The sequence below is a fragment of the Propithecus coquereli genome, unplaced genomic scaffold, assembly GCF_000956105.1.
Source record: "Propithecus coquereli isolate 6110/MARCELLA unplaced genomic scaffold, Pcoq_1.0 Scaffold70, whole genome shotgun sequence".
NCBI classification, from domain to species: Eukaryota; Metazoa; Chordata; class Mammalia; order Primates; family Indriidae; genus Propithecus; species Propithecus coquereli.
The window spans coordinates 4,352,671-4,377,579 of record NW_012153063.1 but is presented as its reverse complement, the minus strand read 5'-3'; the positions used below and the strand labels follow the sequence as shown (position 1 = coordinate 4,377,579).

Here is a 24,909-nt window from a genome sequence, read left to right as displayed (position 1 = left end):
AAGACTAATACATGGCAAAAATAAGGCTAATAATAATACAATGATGGCCTACTTTATTGAGTATATTTCAGGCATTGTGATAGGGCTTTATATCTAATATCATATTTAATTCTCACAACAACCTTAGGAGGTAGATCTACTATTATTATTGCTCTTACTCTCATTGTACAGAGGTTCAGCCAACAAATGTCACTGTGATTCTGACTCAGGCGGTCTGACTCCAGCACTCTCACATACCTTTAATTATGTTGCTATACAGTCTACCTCTCAAGACTTATGAAATAAGATTTTCCTCCCTTTTTTTTTCTTCTCTCACCTCACCACCTTTCTTTCCCCTTTTACCACTGATTCTGAGAAAAAATAAATAACCCCGCAGTTAGGGTTAGGATTAGGGATTCATGCTTACCTCCATTAATTGTATTAATTGGGATGGGGGACAGAGTGGGCAAATTCTTCAGACAACTTACTAGATCCAAGGCGGCCGCCAGGATGGACGCATCAGGAATTGTCCCCGGCTCACAACAGTTTAACAGAAATTGAAAGCGTTTCATGCCTTGTCGGATTGCTCCAAGATTCACTACGTTTTTGCTTTTTCCACTGTCTTGGTTGGGAGAAAGATGGTCGTCGAAACTGTGGCAACCTGTCGGGGTGGTGCCGTGGTGGAGGAATGAAACAGAGAGAGTGTAATGGATCACAGATTTAAAAAGAGCTTCAAAGATATAACAGTGTGTTTTCTATATTGTTGGCCTAAAACTTTCTCCCTCACTCTACTTCCTTCCTCTCGACCCTAATGCTTGATTTGAGCACATTCTGACTTTTGGGAATCTGGTGACACATGGTATATGAAAATGTAGGGTATTACCTACCTTTAAATGTAGGATCTGATCGTCTTACTTACTACCAGGTCTCCTCATGAATACTAGTAAGAGCTGTTGGTATATTTAAAATGATTATTCCTGGAATCAACAACTAACTTCTGTTTTTATGGAAGATGCAATCCCTGTGCAATTTCAGGTCTGTTATAATAAATTGTTATGAAAGACAGTGTTACAGTGAAATCAAAAACCTTTTCTCAGTGACAATGTAAAGAATCACTGACTATTAGAATTGTAAAGTACCTTAAAGGTTAGTCAGTTAATTCTAGGATTTCCAGACCTGGCTGTGCCTCAGAATTATTTGGGAAGTTCCTGAATTTCATCCAGTCCCTCAGAGTTTCTTGAGGTGAGGTGTAAGAATTTTTATTTTGTGAAGCCTCCCAGCTGACTCTGATGCAGCTAGCCTGACCTAGCCCTGAGGCCCAAAGTTTGGGAGCCACTAATCCCTCCCCTCTTATTTTTCTGTAATTAAGCTGTTTATGGCTTAAAATCAGTCTGGAGCTTATTAAAATATAAAATATTAATAATCCTTTGCTAGAGATTTTGATTCCATAGGTCTGGGGGCTACGTGTATTTTCATCAAACACTCCACATGATTTTGATGCAGAAAGTCTACGGATCCACTTGAAGAAGAATCATACAAAGTATTGATTTTTCATCTTTTTAAAAAAATCCTCAGGCACATTTTTAAAAATCTAAGTATCTCATGATTTTCTAAAGCTTCTAGTACATTCTTCATTTTTATTATATATCATTAAAATATTGAATATAGTTTTTAAAACCAGGCCTAAGCCCCTTCTCATGAGTCTGAAATGTTCCTCCAATATCCAAGAATATACCTCTAGGAAGAGAATCACTGATTTAGAGGTTGGCTTAATTTGTGCTATTATCGTTTATTTGAGGTGTTACCAACACCTGGGCCTTTCTGAGAAGTCTCAGATCTGATTTCTAGAAATGGCTTTCTCACCTCCTCTGTCAAGAATACTCTGATTCCCTCTGCCCCCAACTCCCCACTTCCCCACTTTCCCACCTGCTGTCTTAGAGCAAGGGTGGCTCTTGTGTCCATAGCTCTCAACTGAGGTGTCCTACACACAAGTCTGTCAGCATTGGTGGTTGCAAGATGTATGGTGAATTATTTGTTCCTATTAATAAACACTAATGTTTGCAAATTTGCTTTTAAAGATCAAATCCAGGGTTAGGGTTACCCTTCTAATAATTTGCATTGGTGGTAGATTAAAAGGGGTGTTTACAGTCATGGGCCTTGGTATACCATGACAGTGTGTCACAAACAGGGATGTTGTGGAAAAAGGTATGTACCTACTCCATTAGGAAACAGACTTTGGAAGCAGTTTAAGCCTGGGGCACAGATTCCTTTAGACTTTATTACCAGATACAAAATTATGGCATGGCATAAAAATAATTAGAAATTCTTGGTCTACAACTTTCACAATGACTCAGAATCATATTGAAGTATGTAGGTATGGAATAACATGATGTCTTGGATTTGTTTTAAACCACATTTTAAAAACCATAAAAGATAGATGGAGAAAATATGGCAAATTTTTGATCATCATTACAAATGGGTAATGGATATTTGGGATCAACTGAGCCACTCTCTTTACTGTGTTTTTTTTTTTTTTTTCCAGTGAGTATAGCATGTTTTGTATCAAATGCAAAAGGAAGTATCACAAGAAAAATCTGATGGTGGAAAATTTCAAAAGACAGAATCTCAAATGATACAAAGAAAAGCTACAGATGAGGAACTAATAATTCCAGGACAGCCTTGTTTTCAGACAGCTCCCTTTCAAAATGCTACTCTATTTACTCACTGGGCATTACCAAAGCTACTAGAACAGGTAAATTCTTGATGTTTTCATAGCTATATGTCACCTTATTAATCATTTACCTATAGCCCTTTAATAGTTACATATATCAGAGGATCTTCATCTGTTAAAAAAAATATATCAACTTAATAGTCCCTTAAACTTCGAATTTGAGATAGAACTCAAATAAGATTTTTTTATTTTTCTTTGTACTGAATCCAGTTGTTTTATTATTTGTTAATATAATTAAGATTTAAAACACATTAGGTGATAACTGTCTCAAATTCGTAATAGAAGCAATACATAAGACAGGATGGATGATCAATAAAGTTATTCTTATTTATCCAATTTATTAAAAACAGTTGTCATCATTTAATTAAGGGAAGCATTAAGGATACGTATTTCACCATTTTCTTCAATATTTATTTGACAAGATGACTAATTTCAAAAGAAATGTATTCAATATTACTAAAGGCAGTGCCATCTTGATTGAAAGAACTTCAGAAATAACACAGTTAAGAAATGTAAGTAAAATAATGAAGAAAGAAGTGATCAAAACACTCTTTGTCAGCAAGCACCTATGTTCTTTGCTTCACAGAATGATGTACATTTACTAGGGGTGAGAAGATCAGCAGAATCCTATAAGCACAGAACATAAGCATCATGTTATAAATAAAAGCTACTTATAATGGAAAATTTCCATTCTATTTTATAGCCTCAATAGATAACAGTATAATTTTACTCCTATTTTTGAGCACTTAGTATGTGCCAATACTGTATGAAATATTTTATAATTTATTTCCTTTATATTTTACAATTTTTTGGCTGCCAAATATCTTCTTCTTTATCAATTTCTTATATAAACATACTAGGATGTAAGAATGCCTATTGGCTTTCTTGGACATAATGATTACTTTTTTAGCTTCAGTACATTTTTTTTTTTTTTTTTTTGAGACAGAGTCTCACTCTCTTGCCTGGGGCGAGTGCCGTGGCGTCAGCCTAGCTCACAGCAACCTCAAACTCCTGGGCTCAAGCAATCCTACTGTCTTAGCCTCCCGAGTAGCTGGGACCACAGGCATGCGCCACCATGCCCGGCTAATTTTTTCTACATATATTTTTAGCTGTCCAATTAATTTCTTTCCATTTTTTAGTAGAGACGGGGTCTCGCTCTTGCTCAGGCTGGTCTCGAACTCCTGAGCTCAGAATGATCCACCTGCCTCGGCCTCCCAGAGTGCTAGGATTACAGGCGTGAGCCACCGCGCCTGGCCAGCTTCAGTACATTTTAGTTGCATTTGCTCAACATTTTTTTTTTACATCAGGTTTACTGAGGTATAATTTACATAGAATGCATTTTTGTAAGCTATTACATCCAAGAAGGGATGTTTCAAAATCTAGTATTTATTTTTTAAATATTATTTTTATTGACAAATCCTTTTGTTTTTTTGAGAAGGAAAGAGTTTATTAATTTGCCAGCAAATGAGGAGGTTGGTTGACACCTGTCTCAAAGTACCAACGTCCTCCTTTTGAGCAGAAGTACAGAGCTTTTAAAGGTTCTGATCAATCCCATCTTTGGCTAAAACAACCTTGGGACTGTGATCTCCACCCAAATAATTCCCTTGAGCCATCTCCTGGGGCACAAAGAACAAAAGACATTCCCCTGCCCCTCTGGACCAATGGCCTGAGTCGGGGATGCAGGTCCTAGTTCTCCAAAGGGAGTGGGGGATGTTTTAAAGAGACACAAAACATTATTGTGTACATTTACGGGTACAGAATTTCAGATAGACCAAATATAATATTTCTTTAAGCAGCATTGTTCATTGAGTTGATGGCAGAGCTGAACACATAGAAGATATGCAATAGATTTGTTGATTGGTTTAAAAGAAAACCTGTTGCTTTAATTAATCAAATATCTTCCCTCAGAGACACAACATGATTTCTAAAATGAAATAATTTCAGTGACTATGAAAACACAGAAGAAAAAGATAGCTGATCTCTAAATGTCATTTTAATTCTATTAAATGTTCACCAGATACATTTTTCATTTGTGGAATAATTTTTTAGATTTTAAAGAAATTCTATGGCATTTTATTTTAACTCAGTGAAGTTCAGGTACTACATTTGAATTGAAGGTAAGAATAATGTTTGTTTTCTTTAACAACTTTAAAGAAAGAAACAAAGCAATTTTGTAATTATTCATAATAATTAAAAATAAAAATTTAAAAAATAAAAAATGCAAAAAAATAATTTAAATGAGAAAGAAAGGACAACACATCTATCACGGATGCATAGGGATTATTTATACACATAGATTGCAAAGGAAACAAGAAAAGAAAGAAAGAACAAAATTAGGCCCAAAGACAGAAAGATGTGCACATGATCAAAGGCAGTAGTTGTTGCAAAATACAACATACCTAGATTAGCAAATAATGTTGTTTTGGTTCAGTTAGCATAGCTGGAGATACCTATCTTTCCAAGAGATTCCAAAGTCATTATCTAACAGAATACCTTTTATAATTTTTAACAAGCCAGAGAACATAGGCAAAGAATGTGGTATATAAAGCTAAATTCTCTTGCCACCCACAAGTACATAAAATATTTCAGATATCAATCTCAAGTATTATGGTTTTGTTTTCTAGACATGCAGAAAGAGACTGCCTGTATTTTAGGTATTGCTGACACAAACTTATCCTAGAACCTGGCTTTATTAATATTCCATTCTATTTGTGAATGGAATATAAAGAGTATATGAAACAATGACTAAAATCTGTAGGAATAATGGTGAGAAAAACACAAAATCCAGGATGAACTAAGGTTTATGAGAATGCTAATGATAACATGTTTGGAACAAGAATAAGAGTAGAAATACTGGCTTATTACTTGAAGAAGTTAATGTAAGGGAATCAAAAGGAGAGTAAGCAACTCAATTACACTTCCATCTTTTCCACCAAGGGGAAAAATCCACAAATGGGAAAGTTCAGTGCTCAAGTAAGTTAGGACTGTTATAACAAAATACCGCAGACTGGGTTGCTTAACAACAAACATTCTGGAGGCTGGAAGCCTGAGATCAGGGTACCAGCATGGTCAGGTTCTTGGTGACATTTCTCTTCCTGGTTATGTCCTCAGGTGGCCTTACCTTGATGTGTGAATGCAGAGAGATCTTATATCTCTTCCTCTTTTTACAAGGGCATAAAAATCTCATCATGGGCACTACCCTCAAGACCTCATCTAAACCAAATCACCTCCCCAGGTCTCCACCTCCAAATATCACAACTTTGGGGATTAGAGCTTCAACATATGAATTTTGGGGGGGACACAAAAATTCAATTCATAGCAAACAGAAAAGGGTCATTAAGAAGGAATATTCACCAAATGTGAGAGATCCTGCACTGTTTGAATTTAAGCCTCAGTTCCATCAAATTACACTCCAGTGCATAAAAAGAACTTAGAGATGTCATTACATCACCACTCAAATAACATCCAGCTAGCATGGCACATACCTGGAGAACACACTTTAGTCCCATACGTTATTCTCAAAAAATGCAACAAAAATCTCTTTATGATAGTGACAGTTCTGAACAATAGACGCATTGTCTCTGAAATATCACGAGAAGTGAAAAGAGTGTAAAAGGACTGAAAATGACAAAGGGCCTGGTTGTTAGGAAGATTCTTAAAACCACAGACTAATAAACCTGATGTCTGCCCTAGCCAAATTCTGTAAGAGATAATTAAATAGACAGGAAAATTTTAAAAAGACAAAGCTAATCATAGGAACCACTGTAGCTTCATGAAGAATAACATCATGTTTAACTAAGCCACATTTTTCCTTTTGATAGAGTTATAAAGGTATCGCTGATACTTTTTTTGGTCAAGTCTGATGATATTTTCTTAATGAGATGGGAGAATGCTGTCACTTGTAAATTAAATGTATGGTTGGCTGCAAAACTGTACCCACAAATTGTTAATCTATCAAAGTCAACTAGAATTGTTCTTGGAGTTGTATCTTCGTATTAGTCCTGTTCAGTAGTAATGTGAACAACTTGGAAAAAAACAGGGAAGTGTGTATGTCTCTGCAGAGGGATCTTTATAGCACAATTGCAAATAAGAAAAAAAATTGAGAATTCAACCTGGTTTGGGTTCTGCCTCTTAACTTCCTTCCTAGGTTAGTGACCTAACTATGCCATAAGTTAACGAAATAAACAACTTTAATTATTTATGAAATGAAGAACTAATAATGGCCTCATCAACATATACCTGATATTCATTCATGTGAAGAAGAGCCGGCAAAAGTTAATCATTACAAACCCACTATGTGATGTGAAAATAAATAATGTTATTTTCAATTGTGTTCATACACTTGCTATATTCCTGGAGCTTAATAGTTATACTATCTATTACACTAATTAATTTCAAATATAGCATATTGCATTTCACCTGAAGTTCCACATTTTGTAAAAAAACAAAAAAATAAAAAACAAAAACACATTACATAAGTAAAATACATAGTAAAAAGGAATCAGAATGGTAATGGATCTAGAAACATGTGAGGAAAACCAAAGAAGCCAAAGATACTTAACCAGCGGCAGTAAGATTAAAAGAGAGAACATGAAGTGAAATATATATGGAGCTAGCATTATATGTGCATGTGAGAGAGAGAGGGAGAGTGTGTGTGTGTGTATGTGTGTGTGTGTGTGTGTGTGTGTGTGCACGCATGTTGGTACAAGTGGCACAACCAGGACAAATGAATCAAATTTATGGATAAATATATTTTCTGAATGTAAGGAAAGATTTTCTAATAATTAAAGCTGTCTAGTTCTGGAACAGGTTGCTTTGTAAAGTTAAAACTCCCCCTCAGTGGAAGTGTGTAGAGGGTGGCTGGCCACCTGTCAGGGATGTAATGAGCAGAATCTGTAAGTAGATAGGTGGGTGGATAAAGGATCTCTGAAGGTTTTGTAAAGCTCTTAGATTTTAATAAAGGATAGAACAGCAGCAGAAGCTGTCTTATTCTTTGCAAAGCCAGTGCCCACCAGGGAGTGAGGAACATAGCCAGGCTTCCATAAATGTCTGTTGAACACACTGATAACAAACAGAGAATCTATAGATAGTAGTAAAAGACATGTATGGAAAAAGAAATGAATGAAAAGTCAACAGAAATAGAAAACAGATCATTTAATCTAATTAAATTTGTGTTCTGTGATGAAAGCGGAATGGAATTCTTAGGCTGCATGACATTTACCAAGACGCTTGAAGAAATTCTCCTCTTCATCTCTTCCATTTTCCATCCCACTCCCTGGCCCACCTTCGGAAAGCTTCACAGCACTGGTGAATTTGACCTGAGACAAAAAAGGAAAGTAGTCAGATAACTAAATTCAAAAGCAAATTTTTGTGGTTAGACTAATCCTTGACTTGAAAAATAAGTTGTTTAGAACATGAAGTTTACTTCATTCTCTGGCTTCACATTTGATTAGTTTAGTCAGTGTAGTTCATTCCCATGTGCCAAAAAAGACATCACTATTATAGAAAAAAGATCCAGGTCATAGGTTGAAAGCTAAATAATCAGGTGCTATAAAAATAATTGGGATATTCTTAGAGTTAAAATAAGATAAAGTCCAAACTCAAATTCATGATCAGCAAGCCATATTTAGCCTTTATGAATAACACCACAATTGAGAATCAGGCCAAAGTGCAAGATAGCCCAATAGAATATTTTACATCTCTGTGAAAGAATCAATATAAAGTAATTTATAGAGTGTACTATAATTGAAGTGCAATAACATGATTTTCTTTCTAAGAATTAAAATGTGTTCTTCATCTTGCCTTTAGGTCAACAGTTGTCAAAACCTTCAGCATGGCAAGGAAGCTATAGGCCACACAAACACAAATACTTGACCAATTTTTTTTTAGCAAAAAGAAGGTGAGGAAGGAATTATAAACATATAAATATGATCTTGCTATATTATTTTTATAATTTCAGAATATTAGTTTTAAAACAGACTAGACAGAAGGAAACTGGTTTTAGTGAGATTCACAAAATAGGGTGGAAGCAAATAATTTTTATACATATAAAGAAACTAACTCTTATCATATGCTGACACTTAGGTGTACAAGTGACCAGATCATGAATCATCCACAGGGAAGGACTCTTGTAGGGAATGTATTTCACTGAGAATCATTACCTGTATCAAATCCTATGCTGTTACCATGCTTGACAGTGTTATGAAGGAGCATTTAGTGAAAAAAGTTATTCTGAGTTTCTTTATTCCTTTCAATAAGGAGAATGGTTCAGATTATGCCAAAAGTAATGGAAGGAGGATGAATGGTGTAAATATGTAAAAGGAGTCACTATAGAATTACTGGATCCTTGGATAGGGGTTTAGGATGTCAGTAAATTCACGTATATGTTAAAAGTTAAAAACAACTGAGAAATAATGCCTATGTATATCTCTGTATCTCCATTATATTATGTAATTTTTTGCCACACTTTTTCTTTTCTCCTTCCTATGATAGCTTACTATTTCAGCATTTTAGTTTCCATTGCTCATCTAACAAACTCAAGAGTTTCTTCAGCTCTTCCTTATTGGCCCCTCCAGGTGTTCAGCATTTCCCAGCCCTGACATTTTTCTATGAGCCACTCAACATTCCCTTACACAAGTAATGTCCTGTTTACCTTGGAGCTTTGCCTGATGAAAGACAGTCGGTCCACAGAGCTGATGTCCAGGAGGTCCTCCACTCCATCTGCCAGGCCCGAGAGGGAGGATCGTTTCAACCAGTTTCCTATTTAATAGATTAAAAATAATTAGAATGATAGAGCACTTTCTACCAAAAGTATTAAACAAAAAAGTCAACATGTTCCTAACAATGAAAGTTAAATGGCTTGATATAAATAGAAGTGAAAACAAATTGTTTTCAATGTACATGCTTTGAATCAAATTGTTCAGTATTAGACTATAAAATTACATGAGCTAGTAGTCCAGGACAAAAAGAATCTGATTCTCTTCAGTGAACAAAACCACAATCCATCTAGTTATCCTTGACAACTTTCACATCTCACCTCCTAAATGTCTCTCAGATCCGTCCACTTCTGTCTACATGGTTACAGCCCAGTCCAAGCTTCCATTGAATTATAGCTGGACTATGGGACAGCTTTCTATCTGATCTCCCTCATCTACACATGCTCCCTCCTACATGATTTCCGTGCAGCGGTCTTTCAGGAAAAGTTTACCTGCCTGTATTACTTTCCTGTTCAACATCTCACCTTAGCTATCTAGGGATGTAGGAGGAAGAGCCAAACTGCACTGCAAGGCCTCACATGCTCTGGCCCCTATTGTTCTACCACAGTCATGCAGCCACTCGTCCCCTCATTTCAGTTCTTGCAATTTCCTCCATCCTAATACCTTTGCACATACTGCCACCTGGAGTGCTTTCCTCTTCTTTCTCCTAAGTATCACGCAGATCGTAATGTCACCACCTCCAGAAACCTTTCCTGATTCCTACATCCTCCCCCCATTTAAGTCATTCTCATTGTTGCATGCTTTCATAGCACTATGTCTATTACCTTCATAAAATTCATAGTTTGCAACTATACTTAGTTGTAGGATTATCTGCCCTAATGATTGTGGTTTCTGCTAGACTGCAAGTTCAGCAAAGTTGGGCAGGGGGACTGCATGTTTTGGCTCACTATTTAATCCCTGATGCCTAGCAGGGGAGGTACATAGTAGGGGTTTGAGAAATACCTGTAAAAAGAAATGAATGAATGAATGAATGAATGAAATAGTCAGCCCAGGTCTTGTGACTTGAAGGCTTTCTCTTTCTTTACCCTTCCATGCATTGCTGTTTTGATTATGAGTTGATTTGAGGACATGGTAGGTAAAAAGAGAATCCATAAATAAATACAGACATACTTTTACCTATGGGGAGTTTAAGCTTCTTCCGGAGGGAAATTCTGCGGGATCGTGAGCGGGCACGCCGATCAGAGGTAGTCCCTGAATGGGCAGTGGTACATTCTGAAGTGTCCTGCTCAGACTGGCTGCTGGTGTCACTTGCCGCACTCTGGGATTTGAACATCTTGCGCCAGAAATCTTTCCTCCCCAGGTTGCCTCCTTGCATTTGCTCATCACTGTAAGCAAGCAGAGGACAGGGTTAAGTGTCCTACAGCACATGTGAAATTCTCCTAAATTTCTTTGAATCTCCTGCCAATGACATTTAGGCAAATCGTGCAGAATGATCTTTGATGAGCTGGGATGTGGGAAGAGTGGGTGAGAGTGGAGGAGGGACACCAAGGTTGACCCTCTGAGCTCTTCTTGAAAACAGTCCTGGCTCAGCTATCAAATTGAGGTTGTCATTTTTTTTCAACTTTAATAAAAAAGATTAAATATTATTGCAGGTATTCACCTGTAGCAGAAGCACTTAAAATGTCAGTAAATATTCTTAAAAGCTCTCTGGGGCTTGTGCAGCACAGTTCCTCATTCCCCACTTCCCACCCCAGTATAATATCATATTTGACACTAAATAAACTTACAAAAAATATTTGAATGAATAAATAAATGAAATGCCATCGCCATGCCCAGGAAATGCATCATCTTACAGCAATTAAGCCAAAGAAACTTAAATAGGGTCTAAAAGTAAAATATAAGTACAACTCAATAAGACAAATAAGAACACCTGCAATAGAATTTTTGACCAGGGCATTCCGCAAGGGAAAAAGACAAGTGGCCAATAATATGGAGAGTTTAATCTCCCTAGGAATAAAAAGAAGTCAGTTGACATGAGATCTCTATTTTCACTCACAATATCGGCAAAGATTAAGGGTGTTGGGGAAAGAAGGCAATGTTTGCTATCATACTGCCAGTGGTGGGGTAGAATGATTCAAACTTTCTGGAAGGTAACTTGGTAATATATTATCCAAAGCCTATATCAGCACCCTTGACAGAGAAATTCAATTTCTGGGAAGTAATCTCAAAGAAATGATGGGACAACATACTAAGATATAGATATTATACAAGAAGGTCAAATACTTACTGAGATATTCTTGGTCAATATTGAAAAAGTGGAAACAATGTAAGTGTTCAACATTCAGGAAACAATTGAATAAATTATGGGATTCACATACAATGATATCCTCTGTAGTTATTAAAACCTTATTTTAGAAGACCATCGATATGGAAGATGTTCATTATATATGGCAAAGTTAAAAGGCAGTGATCAAATGGTTTAAATGGGGTAACACTAGGTTAATTTTTTTTCAAAAGTACACATGTGACCATATGTCTGAGTGTGCTTTCTATGTACATATGTTCAAAAATGTACCCAACATAATATACCAAGAATTTATGGAGCTTATCTCTAGTTAGCGGTATTTTGATTCTTAAACTACTTTCCCTTTATACTTTTCTGTGTTTTCCACATTTGTCAGCTTGAGTAACATATATTACTTTAGTAATTTGAAAAGGAAAGGTTATAGAAAATACTTTAGCAACATGCGATGAAATTTATTTATAGGGTTTTAGGTAATGATTTGCTTATAAGCTTTGGGGCTGAATTCTGAATTGACCTAAAATTTGACAGTACCATGTATGGTAATCATTTCCTGGAGATATTTATATCGGGATCCAGATTTTACCTCTCAAAGTCTCATCAGAGTACTGAATATTTATTGATATTTATTTTAAACTGGACATTTTTATCAAATATGGTATGAATTTAAATCAGTTTTCTGGAATATGACCTTTCAGCTACATTTTACCAAATGAGCACAGGGTCTGAAGCATTTCTCACCTTTGGGGGACACATGACACATGATGAGTGTATGACTATGTGGTCTGGGTGGGAAAACATCCAGGTAGGCTATAATTTATCATCTTTTTCAATAAAATGTTACACCAGCTTTGTCCAACGGTGTGTATCAATAATAAGTTTCAGAGAAATGAGTGCATAAAACCACTTTAGTATTAGTCAGGTAATATGACTATTTAAGAAGGGAGATGGAGAAGAGATAAGGCAGGAAGGGAGGAGGGAAGAAAAGAGAAAGAAAGTAGAGGAGGAACTAGGATTGTCCAAAGTGACACCCACCTTTCTCCAGTGCTAAACAGAGGACATCTGACATGCTTACCTCCTGGGGCTACTTGGATCAATGGGAAAGTCCCACACTTGACATTTTATGACATCCCTCTAAGTGGAAATATTTTTGTAGAGGCATATTAAAACATATATCTTCATGGAAGGAGAAGGAATAGACGTGTGCTAAATGCTGAAAAATTAGGTGGTGTTTATAGCACAGTGAACAAAAAGAATATTTTGGAATTTAGAAAACTTAATCACCTATAAAGATATAGTAGATGGTTTTATTTTTTAAATCCAATTTGCCTATTAGGTCATTTTCATTGATCAAATTAGCTTTAATACTTGCTGGTGCTATTTGGGAAAAAATTCTTTCCTTTTTTTGGGTAGACTTTGTGTATAAAGTCTTTTAACTCGTCTTGTGGTTATCCAGCCACAGAACTTTGTATTTCACATTGATTTTGTTTTCCTTAGAGCTTATGTTTGGATTTTTACCATGTCCCTAATGGCTACCTTAAAAGAAAAACTAAAATTCAATTTTGAGAAAGTTAAAGAAAACAAAAGCTTAATGATAATCTGACAATTTTACCCTTTCTTTGATTGATTGAGTCATTCATTCATTCATAAAATATATATAAGTACCTACTATGGGCCAAGCCCCATTTTGGTATTGGGGTAATTACAGTAAGCCAAACCACACAGGGTCCCTGGACCCACAGAGTTTATCTGCTTTCTCCTCACCTTTCCCTACCCATTTAAGGTCAGTCTCTAAGATTTCGAAGTTCTACAAGAACTGTGTGGGCTTTTTGTTCTTCAAAGGTTTTGTTTGCTTGCTGCGGGTTACCAAGGCCCTGTTTAATGGCTGTTTGCTTCTCAGCTTTGATTTCCCTGACTATGAAGAAAAAATAACATAAAATCTTATACCTTGAACACCCTGCAGAGTTCCTGGAAGAACAATCATTTAATACTGAATTGGGTTTTTGGGAAGCAGAACAGTGTACCTAAAATGATAAATAAATATTGATCATTCCACTTGTGTGTTAATAGTTCTCAAAAGGAGAATAAATATAAATGAGACTTGCATAGAATTAGGTTGTATATTTAGTGTCTACAGTAACCCTTAAATTTTCTGGGGACACTAATTTAAAGATGTTTTTGATTTTGCCATTGTGCAAAGTGGAGATTAACAGATGTCAGAGGACATTGGACTGGATCTCAGGAGAGGCGGCAGGTGCAACAGAATAGAGACTATGTTTCAGCTAAAACTGAGCACTAGAGAAGTTTCTATTATTTCTTTTTAGAAAAGCTTTATCAAGATCGTTGACAGCCATTCAAACATTTAAATAAAAAATATTTATAAGTGATTTTAAGCAAGAAAGTAGATGACAGCCCCATTCCACCTAATATATATGCTATTTGTCAAGATTCTTTTGCAGGAGTGTGCACGAAAAGCAGAAGTGGAGAAGAGACCGGAGATGGAAAATGTCGTTAGGGAGGCTTCTTGTAGACACAGGCTGGTTGGTTGTGACTTCAGCCTGGAGAGATTAGTGGCATTGGGAATGAAATGTAAAGGGCAGAAGCAAGGCAAAGGTCAAAGGAAATGAAAAACCAACATGAAAACAAATAGCAGTTTGGAAAATAGAACTTCTTCCAGTGTGAAATGTTTAGCCCTCTGTGTTGGAGGCAAGACCAATGCTACTTACTGCTCTGGAGTCTGTGAGGGGCGACCAGACATGAAGCTGCGACATTCCTCAGGTGCAGAGGACACCTGGCCTTTATCCACAATGCTTCCCGCCTCTGACCTATGCAAATTGTGCATTCCTCAATTACAACAGAGCAGGACACCAATTCTTAATACTTTATCTGCTTCGTAAAAGCAAAGCATTCCGTTACAGACAACCTATATGGCCTGCAAACATTATGTCACCATGAGTCTATGTTGCATGGAATTAATAACCTACCATTTAACTCATGACTTAGCTGTCTTATTGCTTAACAACATCATCCTTATTGCAAACCGAGTCATTAACTGCAAGCAGGATTTTAATTGTAGTTTCTTTTAATCTCCATAAGTGGAAGTTAATATATAATAGGCATAGAAATATGTTTACTAGAAGGAAAAACAACATGGTACTGCTCAACAATCTGTCTTTTGCCACATTTAGAATATCACTTACTGAACAGGATGATATGATATCAGTAATTGCTTTTCCTTTTTGGATAAAAATGTAAATTATGTAGAGAAGTGACTCAAACATAGAAATAACATTTTACCACATAATTTATAGTTATGAAGTGAAGTTCAAATATATGAAAGTTCAGGAACAACTGAGCTCTGATTCATACAGAGGAGCATTTAGTTGACAGTAAAATTATTCCTGGACCACACCAGTGATACCAATCACACAAGATAGTTTTACCATTCCTGTGCCGAAGTTACATCATGTCAGGAACCACAATAGACAATACAACAGATTATATTCAACTGACGCAATGCAGATGCCAATATTCAGAGAGCTCAAGCTTCCAACCTTTTACTGCCTGCAGGTTTAGATTCCTGTTCATTCTCCTCCACCTTTTTCCCTGGTGCTAACTTCTCAGCACTGTCAAGCAATGCGCTGAGGGCTACTCTCCTGAAGACATTCCCATGAGCCTCTTTGATAAACTGGACCAGCTGACGGATGTCACAATACAGCCCCTGTTTGGAAGCAAGAAGGAAGTTTGGAGAGAGAAAGATAGCTATGTGATTAGATAGTTTCACAGAAAGAAAGGAAGAAGGTAATTCCTTAGGCTTAGATGAGCATTGGAATCATAAAAGGAAGACAGCTTACTGCTGACGAAACCAATAGTATATATACCCCCTCTTCACTGTTCCTATAGAAGAACATTACCAAGGCCCTTGCCAGTTATCCTTAGTGTGAAAAAGGATGGTTACCATGCTTCATATCAGAAAGTTGGCTGTATCATTGGAAAGACGTTAATTTACATTTTTAACCATTGGACTCCCAAGCTTTAATTTTTTCTCTTAATTGTGACTTCTGAAGAAATGCCTGCAAAAAAAGGTGGAGATTTCAGCCCCTGTTCAGCTTTTCCAAATTTTCTGCATGATTGTGACAAAATATGTTGTCTTTTAGACACATCTATCAATGCCTGATTATGCAAAGGATGATGCATTTTGCTGGACAGATTTAGCAAATTATATGTGTGCTGTAGGCCACTTGAACATGAACTTGACTATGAACTCAAGGTAGTGGAGGACTATTAAAACCAATATATTGGTTAATCAATATTTAAAAATATATGCAGGACATTTTTTTTAAGAAATTAAGCTTTGCATCCAGCATACCCTCCTCTCTCTTCCCTTTCTAAGAAGATTTGTCTTAGAGAAATGTTCATGGTAATGCAGAATGCAGAAGCCTAAAGAACACTTACCTTGGTAGCTTTGGTTGTCAAAACCTAAGAGCACTGGGACAATTATGCCCATGATATTTAGGAAAGCAGAGGGAAGGGCCTTTGAGGAAAACATGGAAAGAGTGCCCTTTGGGTCACTGTGCCCTTCACTGTGCTCTCTGATGTATCCTCCACCAATGGAGCAAGACCCCAAAGGGCAAGGATTCCAAACTTACCAGAGGGTGCATAGTCCTAAGCATGCTGCAAAAAGCACTATGTAAAATAATAGGTATAGATGAATAATTAAGACCTGTGGAGGCTCCTCAGGCCCTAGGTGCTATCTAAGATGTGAGGGTCTTTACACCAAACCACGAAGTGAGGAAACCCAAGAATGACCATTCTGGTGGGATAGGGGTTCAAAGTCAAACTTAAGATGATTTTTTTAAAAATTAAGAAATACAGTATTTTTTCTATGCATGAATTTGTGAACAAAAATTTATAAGCACTCACACATCATCGATTTATTAAATTACTTCTTGCCATGAGTAAATTGCATGCATGTATGGCACCTGTGTTGTAAGAACCTTGGTGGGTTGACTTTGACTGTCAGCAAAGTTAAATTCCTTTGGTTTGGAGTTTTATTCTGTTTATCTCAAGTTAAATCAATTGTTTCAATAGTTATAATAACTTAAAATAATTTCCTTGATTTAGGTAGATCAGCAGATAGTGTCCATATGTGTAAATGGGCCGATTTCTGTATAGGAGTCATAATGTCTATTAGATTGGTAAGATAGAGAAATGCTCCTTTGCCTCCCCAAAAGAGCTGACTTCATCTATTCACATCAGATTTGTCACCCCTAATCTACATTTTGTATTCAAACCATAATATTCTTGGTAACAATCATGCACCAACTTTTAAAGCCTGGTTCTCCCTCATGCTACTTGTGACTTCAGTGGTTTAATTAACACAGTCTTCTAAGAAGAGTAGCTAAAAGATTACAGTGCTCAATGAAAGAAAACAAAACCAATTTCAGCAACATATTTGCATTAATTTTTAAAGTAAATATGGTTTCAAATCATGGTTGGTGTAACATTCTTTAATATTTTATGAACCAACAAACTGTGCTCCAGTACCTTCTTTCTGAAGAGCTCGAAATACCTTGCAACTATTTCACCAAACACTACATAACCTTTGAGACAGAAGAGGAAGATAAGTCAACTTGCAGATAGAACGCTGAGTAACAAGTAGGAGAAAAGCATTGCTGAGGCTCCATTTTGTGACTTACTGATGAGACTGGGGAAAATAGATATTTCAACTTTAAAGTGTAAACTTTTAGACTTCAACTTTTCTTCTTCATGGCCATGACATGAGAACTTTTCTCAGAGCAGAGACCGAAAACTCCTGTGGGAAGAAGAGGAGAGCTTCTCACCAGATTCTCAGGGCTGTGCAGTTCGTGTGTGGTTGAAGCGCAGCGTGTGATGAGAGATTTAAACATGGCACTGACGATAATACCTTCCACATTTTGGGCTGTGGATTTGTTGTCCACCGTGGTGAAGTTATTTCCAAACCCGGCCTTGTCTGGAATGCAAGGGCACAAATTATAAGCAATTAAGCTCCATTATCGAAAGGAGTAAGGAAGTACTTGGTACCCAGGAATTAGGGGAGGGCTACATGAAATACAGAAACAGAGAATTAAAGACACCCCTGGTTTAATAACGTCTATGCAGACTTGGAAATAAAGGAATCATGGTCTCCTTCAGAGTTCTTACGAGGACATAATCAATGCATTTGTGGAATGCTTCAATTGATAAATCTTAGCAAAGGAAAAGGAATCAACTGTTACCTTTAAGGAAGAGTTTTAAGCTTACAGTAGTTTTTAAATAGGTGATCACTGGAAAAAAAAGTAAAGAAAAGATCTACTAACTACCCCCTCAGTGGAGAGAGAGTTAACTTGATTCAACCTGTTTGATGGTGAGGAATGCATACTTCTCAATAAAAATCGTTCAGTCTGTTGGAAAGGGAATGGGGTGGGGCCGACCAGGTGAGCTGGGCAGGGAGAAGGAAGAGGCAGGGAGGAGCCCTGCAGGGGAAGTCATGCAGTCACCAGAAAACACTGAGTCCTTTCAAGAACTACAGAGCACTCCCAGACGCTTCCTGGGCTTATAGAGGGGAAAAGCTACGGCCTCCCTAAGGGCCACCTCCTTTTAATTCACACACATGTGAAATGCCAGTGAATTGAAGCCATCAACTTCCATGGCATTTTATGACAGTTTTTCACATATCCAGGGATCTTTGATAGGGGCACACAGGTATTCTGTGGCCTTGCCAGAGGATTCCTCATGGTCTGTGAGCCACCTGTGGACTGTGGGGAAGGGAATGTGCAACTCCAAGATTGATCAGGTAGGGACCTGTGTCTGCTAGGCTGATCCATTGTGATCTACTTCCACACACCTTCCATTTCATCTTAAAATAATGTACTTTATTACCAACCCCTCACTGCCTGTGCCAATTGATGGGGATTATCTTTAGATTTTGCATTAGTGAAAGAGATATTCTACTTATGCCCATAGTTTCTATTTCAAATAGCTTACAAAAGAGAAAAAAAGTTTATAATAAGAGCTTCTCTTGCAGTGTCTCTGCTATTATCCTCACTTCATTGTGTTTTAAATTTATAATGTGCTTGGCTTAAAACAACTCTGATAACATAGATTGTTTCAGGGGTTCTAGAGTGAAGCAATATTTTCTTTTAACATAATGACCAGACCATAAAGCCTAGGATACAGCCAGGAAAACTGCTTCTAAATCCATCAAATATATCTTTATTTAAAATTAATCAACTACTATCATACATGTATTACATGAATAATAAAAGCTTACACTAAGATGTTATTCTTCTCAGACACTAATTAAAATGCATACTTTATTCAACTCAGGCTTCGTGCATCACTTTCATTGCATTACTGCATTTGCATTCAAATGGTACTTGGAGGTGTTCAGTTTATTATGAATGCAACCAGCATTCACTGATCTCCCTATAACTTAGGTCTCCACACTGGAGTTTTCTTTAAGCCATAAAGTTATAAAATAGTTTGTGGGCCTATCTATGGATCCATTTGCCTCGTTTTAAAAAATTATGTATTTATATATGTATGTGTATATGTGTATGTTGAAATTGTGTTACTACTATATTTACTGTAATCGTGTTTTTTTTCCCTGTTTTATTTTGTGAAAAAATTGCCAAGGCGCTTAATTCGGTTCTCGTTTCATTGCTGTTGAACTAATGAACATGATCATTGCCTCAGTTGTCACACAACAGAAGGTCTTATGAGCAAGAGGAGTCCCATGAGTGGCAGTGTAAAAATTGACGGGCTAAGTGAGGATGCCACAGGTTTACCAAATTTTTATTCACTGAGGTAAGTTGTCCTCAGAAAGCTTCTAAACTGTGTCATCAAAGACGATGTGCAAGTTTTTCTTGTTTGTGCTCCATTAGACACACACCGTACGTACACACGTGTATCTTCTCCTCCGAATTCTATCTCCACCAAGTAAGTGTGCCCCTGAAACACTACCTGCTTCACTTCAAAGCGACTTCTCCTAGAACTCAGGTGCGGCTTTACTTACTGTCGGTGACCGGCTCCATACAAAATCCTAGCAAAGCATGCAAGAAGTCCACTACATTATTGAGAGAGTCCTTGTTCACATAGTCCCTCATGGTTTGTCGGAACTGCATCTTATCTAGCTTGTATAGCTTAGTGAGGCAGTTCTGAGCCTGCAATGAAGGAAGAAAAGTGAAAAAGTCACAAGTACCAGCTTAAGCTACGGATACCGTTAGTCTGAGACAGAAGCCTTCAGAAGGCAAGGGCTTTCCACCCACCCCCGCTGGCCAGTGCCAGACAATACTGCTAGCCCCTCTTGTCTCAGTAGAGTGGGCAGAGAAAGACTGAGGAGTCTGAGGGAGTTTACAGTGAGAAGAGCTACTCCTCAGGAAAAACCCAAAGGTAAGGTTTAATGCTGGCTCAGTATTTTCACCAAGATCAAGATTTTAAGATCTTAATGAAAAAAACTCAAAGCATGAAATTTAGGTAAGTGATAGTATTGGCAATCCACCTTTAGAAAACCTCAAAGGCTTTGTGCAATGGGAAGAAGCATGCCACTACATCCGAATAAAAGAGAGAGAAGAAAGTTCATCCAATGCAATGAAATGGGGAAGTGACGGCAGTCTTTGGGTTGAGGGAAAAGGGATAAGGATCAAGAGAGGAGGGGTGGCTGAGTGAGGGCCACCTTAGCTGAAGATGGAGAATGTTGGAAAACCAGGTATAGGCATGGAAGTCAGATTAGAGAGGGCAAACCCTGAGAACTGGGATCTTATCGGGGCCCTTAATGGTGACCCAGAAGAAAACTGAAGCTACATCACCATTTTGACAAATCAAGGCCCAAGGAAAAATTCTTTGAAATTTTGAGAGAAAAAAAAAAAGATTATAAAAGGCTGAAAGTTGGAATTAGCAATAAGCTTCTTCGTATGACCTTGTTATAACCTTTCCATCTGTATCACAAAGTCGGTTGAATATTTTTTTTCATTCTTCCTTTATTATGTTCTAGAAGATTTGAAATCAGGTATTTTTATTCCCAGAGAGTTTGCTAGTTGCCAGATCTTGAGCAAGCTCATTTTTTTTTCTCACAAAGTAAATGCTACTTGCTATAAAATGAAGTTTGCAAAGCACATAGGTAAAATATGTTCTGCATGAAGAAGTATCTCATTATTATTCCACAAAGATTTTGTGAAGATCTTCATTGTAATATTTACTAATCACTTTAAAACCTTGGGTTAGAAAGCCCCAAAGTACAAATTTTTCTATGTTCTCTATAAAATACACCAACAAGGCATAGCTTCTCTTTAGAAGCTATTAAGATGCCTGTATGGTCTATGTGAATTCAATGGGAAGTTTAAGCAAGCATAAGAATATCTAAATATTTCAATTCTGAATGTATATCTTAAACTTCTTTAAGAGATGTAAAACTATTAAGGAATACATTCCTTTTTAATAATTGGGGACCACCAGCTAATGATCAGACTAATAATCTAAGCAATAAGGGATTATATGATGGAATTTCTAGGCACTTTGATGAATCTCATTATAGTAACCTTCTGTTTCTTAAAAAAAAAATTGAGAGGATCTGATCTGGTACAGGTGAGAAATAGTCTTTATATTTTAAAAGTTAAGTAACTTCTGGAAACCCAATGGTAGCAAAATCTGGAAATATTTAGCTTCTTGAATTGGACATTTTCTAGGGAAAATTTCTCAAATTTACATGTCCTGGGCAATGTGTTTACTGAACAGGAATAAACAAATATAATGTCTATAATGAACATTGAATGGAACTATTAATGTAAGATAACAGAGGAAGTATCCCATAAATCAAGTTTAGAAGGCAGGTCAAAAACTGGCTGGATACCCTAACAGGAAGTATTCAGTACTCTTGGGGAGGAAAGCATGGTGAACTAGGTGATAACAGCAACTTTTCAAGTAGCTTCTGATCCAATTAGCCCTGCTTTCTGTGAATCCAGAGAGATCGGTTTTGGTTGTCAGAGCCAGTTTATACCTCCAACCAAACCATGACACTTTTTATCATGTTTTAGCTTTTCATTTCATGAAATCGGTCTTCTGCATGGGGAGTGATATAGTTTCTTTGTCTTTGAAGGCATTTATTGTAATAAATTACTGTAATAAAATCAAAAATTCTATTATATAGTATAAAGATGGGGACTATGTCAGCTTTCTATTGCCTTATTATTATTATTTTATTTTTGGCCTCAAAATCTAGATCTTGGTCAAAAATTTCAAGTTTAAGAATTTAGAAGTCAATCACTGTGGCTATAACCCCCACGTACACATAATAAACTAAAATAATACAACATAATAAAATGTAAAAGAGAGAAAAAGAGAAGCATAGATAGATGGACAGATAGAGAGATGACAGGTGATACATTAAGCAAGAAGTCCAGCATGCTAATACTGTGTGAACATTTCATGACAAAATCTAACACCAAGGAAAAATGAACTAGCATTAGATTTTGACATGATCCTAAAACTCTGCCAAGATATGCCAGAGGGTTTCTGGGACTCAAATTTGCATCAAGCCCTTATTTTTAAGAGAAATATTATATCAATTCCAACGTATGTGTGAGGCAATGATCCCAGCTCAGACTTGCTGTGGAGGTGGAGGTGGGTTATTGTTCACATTGGAAGGGAAAAGTAGCAGTCAGCGTATGCAAATGAAAATGAACTGGAGTAAGACCATGTTGCATTACAGAATTATGCTTGGCAAGTCCAAGGGCAGAGTTTCAAGTTTCACACAATTCAAAGGGATATGATCTCAAATATGCAGAACACAAGGTTCATTCTCAAAGAAGCCAGAAAATGACTGGCTACTTTTACAGTCCTGTTTTGTCCCAATAAGGGCCATTTTCCATATCTAAGTAAGAACAACAAACCAAGTCCTAAACTTTGACTCCTTTCTCTAATATGAAATATGTTTCTACAGCACCCAGGCAGATGATTAAAAAGTCATTTGTCATAGGCCATCAGAAGCTTTCTAAATGTATACATCTGTGCAAAGTTCTTTCAAGCTGCAATCCACATATTCCAATTACATAATTCTTTCACCGATTGAGAGTGAGCCTGCTTTAGGCAGGAGGCAGAATTGTTTTCCTGATTAAACTTTCCTGAGCCTGGGTTTTAGATGTCTTGAGATATCTGGTGGGAATATCCCCACCACAAGACAGTATTAATTACCACTATGAAATAACAATGTTTCTCAGGGAACACTGACCCTCATTGTCAAAGGACTCATTCTTAAACTGGAGGGAAGGAAGAGGGAGAGGAAATGGAATCTACTTTACTTCTCTTACATTCTCTCGGAATACCTGGTGTCTCAGACGATCTCCAGAGAGCCCCCGGTGTCCTTCCCCGCAACCATAGGCACAACCCAAGGACTTCACTATTTTGATGAGCATTGTCAGAGCAAGCCTATGGTTGCTTACGGGTGTACTTTCATCCTAGCACCCGCAAATGAGAAAGAAAGAGAAGTCTGTTTACTTTGCCATTGAGGCTCATTTGCTACTAAGATTCCATTGTATGATCAAAGCAAGTTTACATGTTTTACGGCAAGCACCTGCAATTTGGGAAATAGCATTGTCAATGGCTCAACTTTTCTAAAACCTAGCAAACGATTTAAAAGGAAGAAAAAAATCTATGCATTTTGAACATTCTCTGGTGCTAAAGAATATAAATATAGACCTCTTTATTAGACGACATGCTGTTATATCTTTGACTGTCAGAACGACTACCTAGAGAGGGACGCTGGGGACTCACAGTGATGAAAGCAAATAGGTTTTCTTAGAAACTATCTTCATCTGCAGGCTTCTGATAATACTACCAGCAAGGATTACTGTTATATTTCTCGAATTGATCAAAGTCTGGAACTTTGAAATCTCGTGGCAACTTCTGACATTTTTGAGGGGATTTTTCTAATTGCGTACTTTCTCCGTATTGTAAGACACATGCACAGACAAAGTGAAAATATACAGAACTTTATAAACATTCAGCTTGATTCTCTCCTTGAGACTAAATAGGAAACCCTCCTGAGATGCATTATGAGAATTATTATCATCCTCTTTCTTGCCCTATTTAATCTTTGTTGTTAGCAGAGAACATGGCTTCCATAAAAGGAACTTTCTTGAATTATTTCCAAAGAAGCATAAGGAAGCCGTTGCTAAGGAATGATGCAGAGCCCAGTGTGGGAGAGCCATTTTCTTTGGAAAGCCGCAACCTGCCTCAGTCCTTGTAGCTACATTCTGCTGTCAGCACCAAACCATAAACCTGAGATTTCAGCTCCTGGTCCTTAATTGCATACGATGTTAGATAAGTTATTGATCTCTGTGTTTTAATTTCCTCACCTGTGAATTAAGGATCCTAATAGCTGCCCTTCCTACTTCATATGTCTACTGTACAGAGCAAATGAAATAATGGATAAGAATTGCTTTGAAATTTTAAGGCACTTTTCCGGAATCATATGATCAGGTTGACAAGAAAACTTTGGGGCCAGACATAGAGTACTCAAATGTGGGTAGGGTATGAAAGGGATGGGAGTTATCTATATGTTATCATGTGCCTTAATGTGGTTGGATTGACTCTCTCCTCCCCTAATGTTATCTAGTTGGTATTTCTTGTCTTATCTGTGAGCCCCTGTAGTGGATGTGGTGCTGGACTAGGACTGGAGCATGCATTCTCTGAACAGTTGGAAATGTTGATGCTGACAGCCCTCAGCTCAGTGCCTCTCCAGGAGTGTCCCCAGCTAGAGAGCTGCCTCATCTAACATTATGCTCTCTTCTTGGAGGCAGTCCACTCCAATGACTGCTCAGAGCCATAAAGGGTCGGGGGGAGGGCATTAAAAAGATCCCCTTGCATCACCTAGGGACTACATTGAAAAGCTACCCCTCTCAAAACTCCCCATACTGAGGCTCTTTGGCAACTACACTGAAGTTCAACTTCCCCCTCTGCCCCATTCTGCTTCTATACCAAACAGATGTTGATCCTGAGAGGACACTCCAGTGAAATTCTTAGATGCATAGCTTCATATCTGAACCTATTTCCAGGGAACCTTCCCTAAGACAGCTCAGAAGGTAGCAAATAGAAGACTCAAACTTGCCAATACATACATACATACATATATATATATACACACATACACACAGACACACACAGAC

General features: G+C 37.2%; 1 protein-coding gene across 1 annotated transcript in view; it reads right to left on the bottom strand.

Annotated features, from left to right (window-relative positions):
- The window catches only part of UNC80 (unc-80 homolog (C. elegans)), a 242,259-nt gene that overhangs the window by 175,228 nt on the left and 42,122 nt on the right, over nucleotides 1-24,909 (bottom strand). The window contains 9 exon segments of the mRNA XM_012661211.1: nucleotides 468-640; nucleotides 7,932-8,028; nucleotides 9,363-9,469; nucleotides 10,597-10,811; nucleotides 14,455-14,553; nucleotides 15,283-15,449; nucleotides 17,572-17,720; nucleotides 19,764-19,911; nucleotides 23,053-23,199. Coding sequence (XP_012516665.1) covers nucleotides 468-640; nucleotides 7,932-8,028; nucleotides 9,363-9,469; nucleotides 10,597-10,811; nucleotides 14,455-14,553; nucleotides 15,283-15,449; nucleotides 17,572-17,720; nucleotides 19,764-19,911; nucleotides 23,053-23,199 — 1,302 coding nt within the window.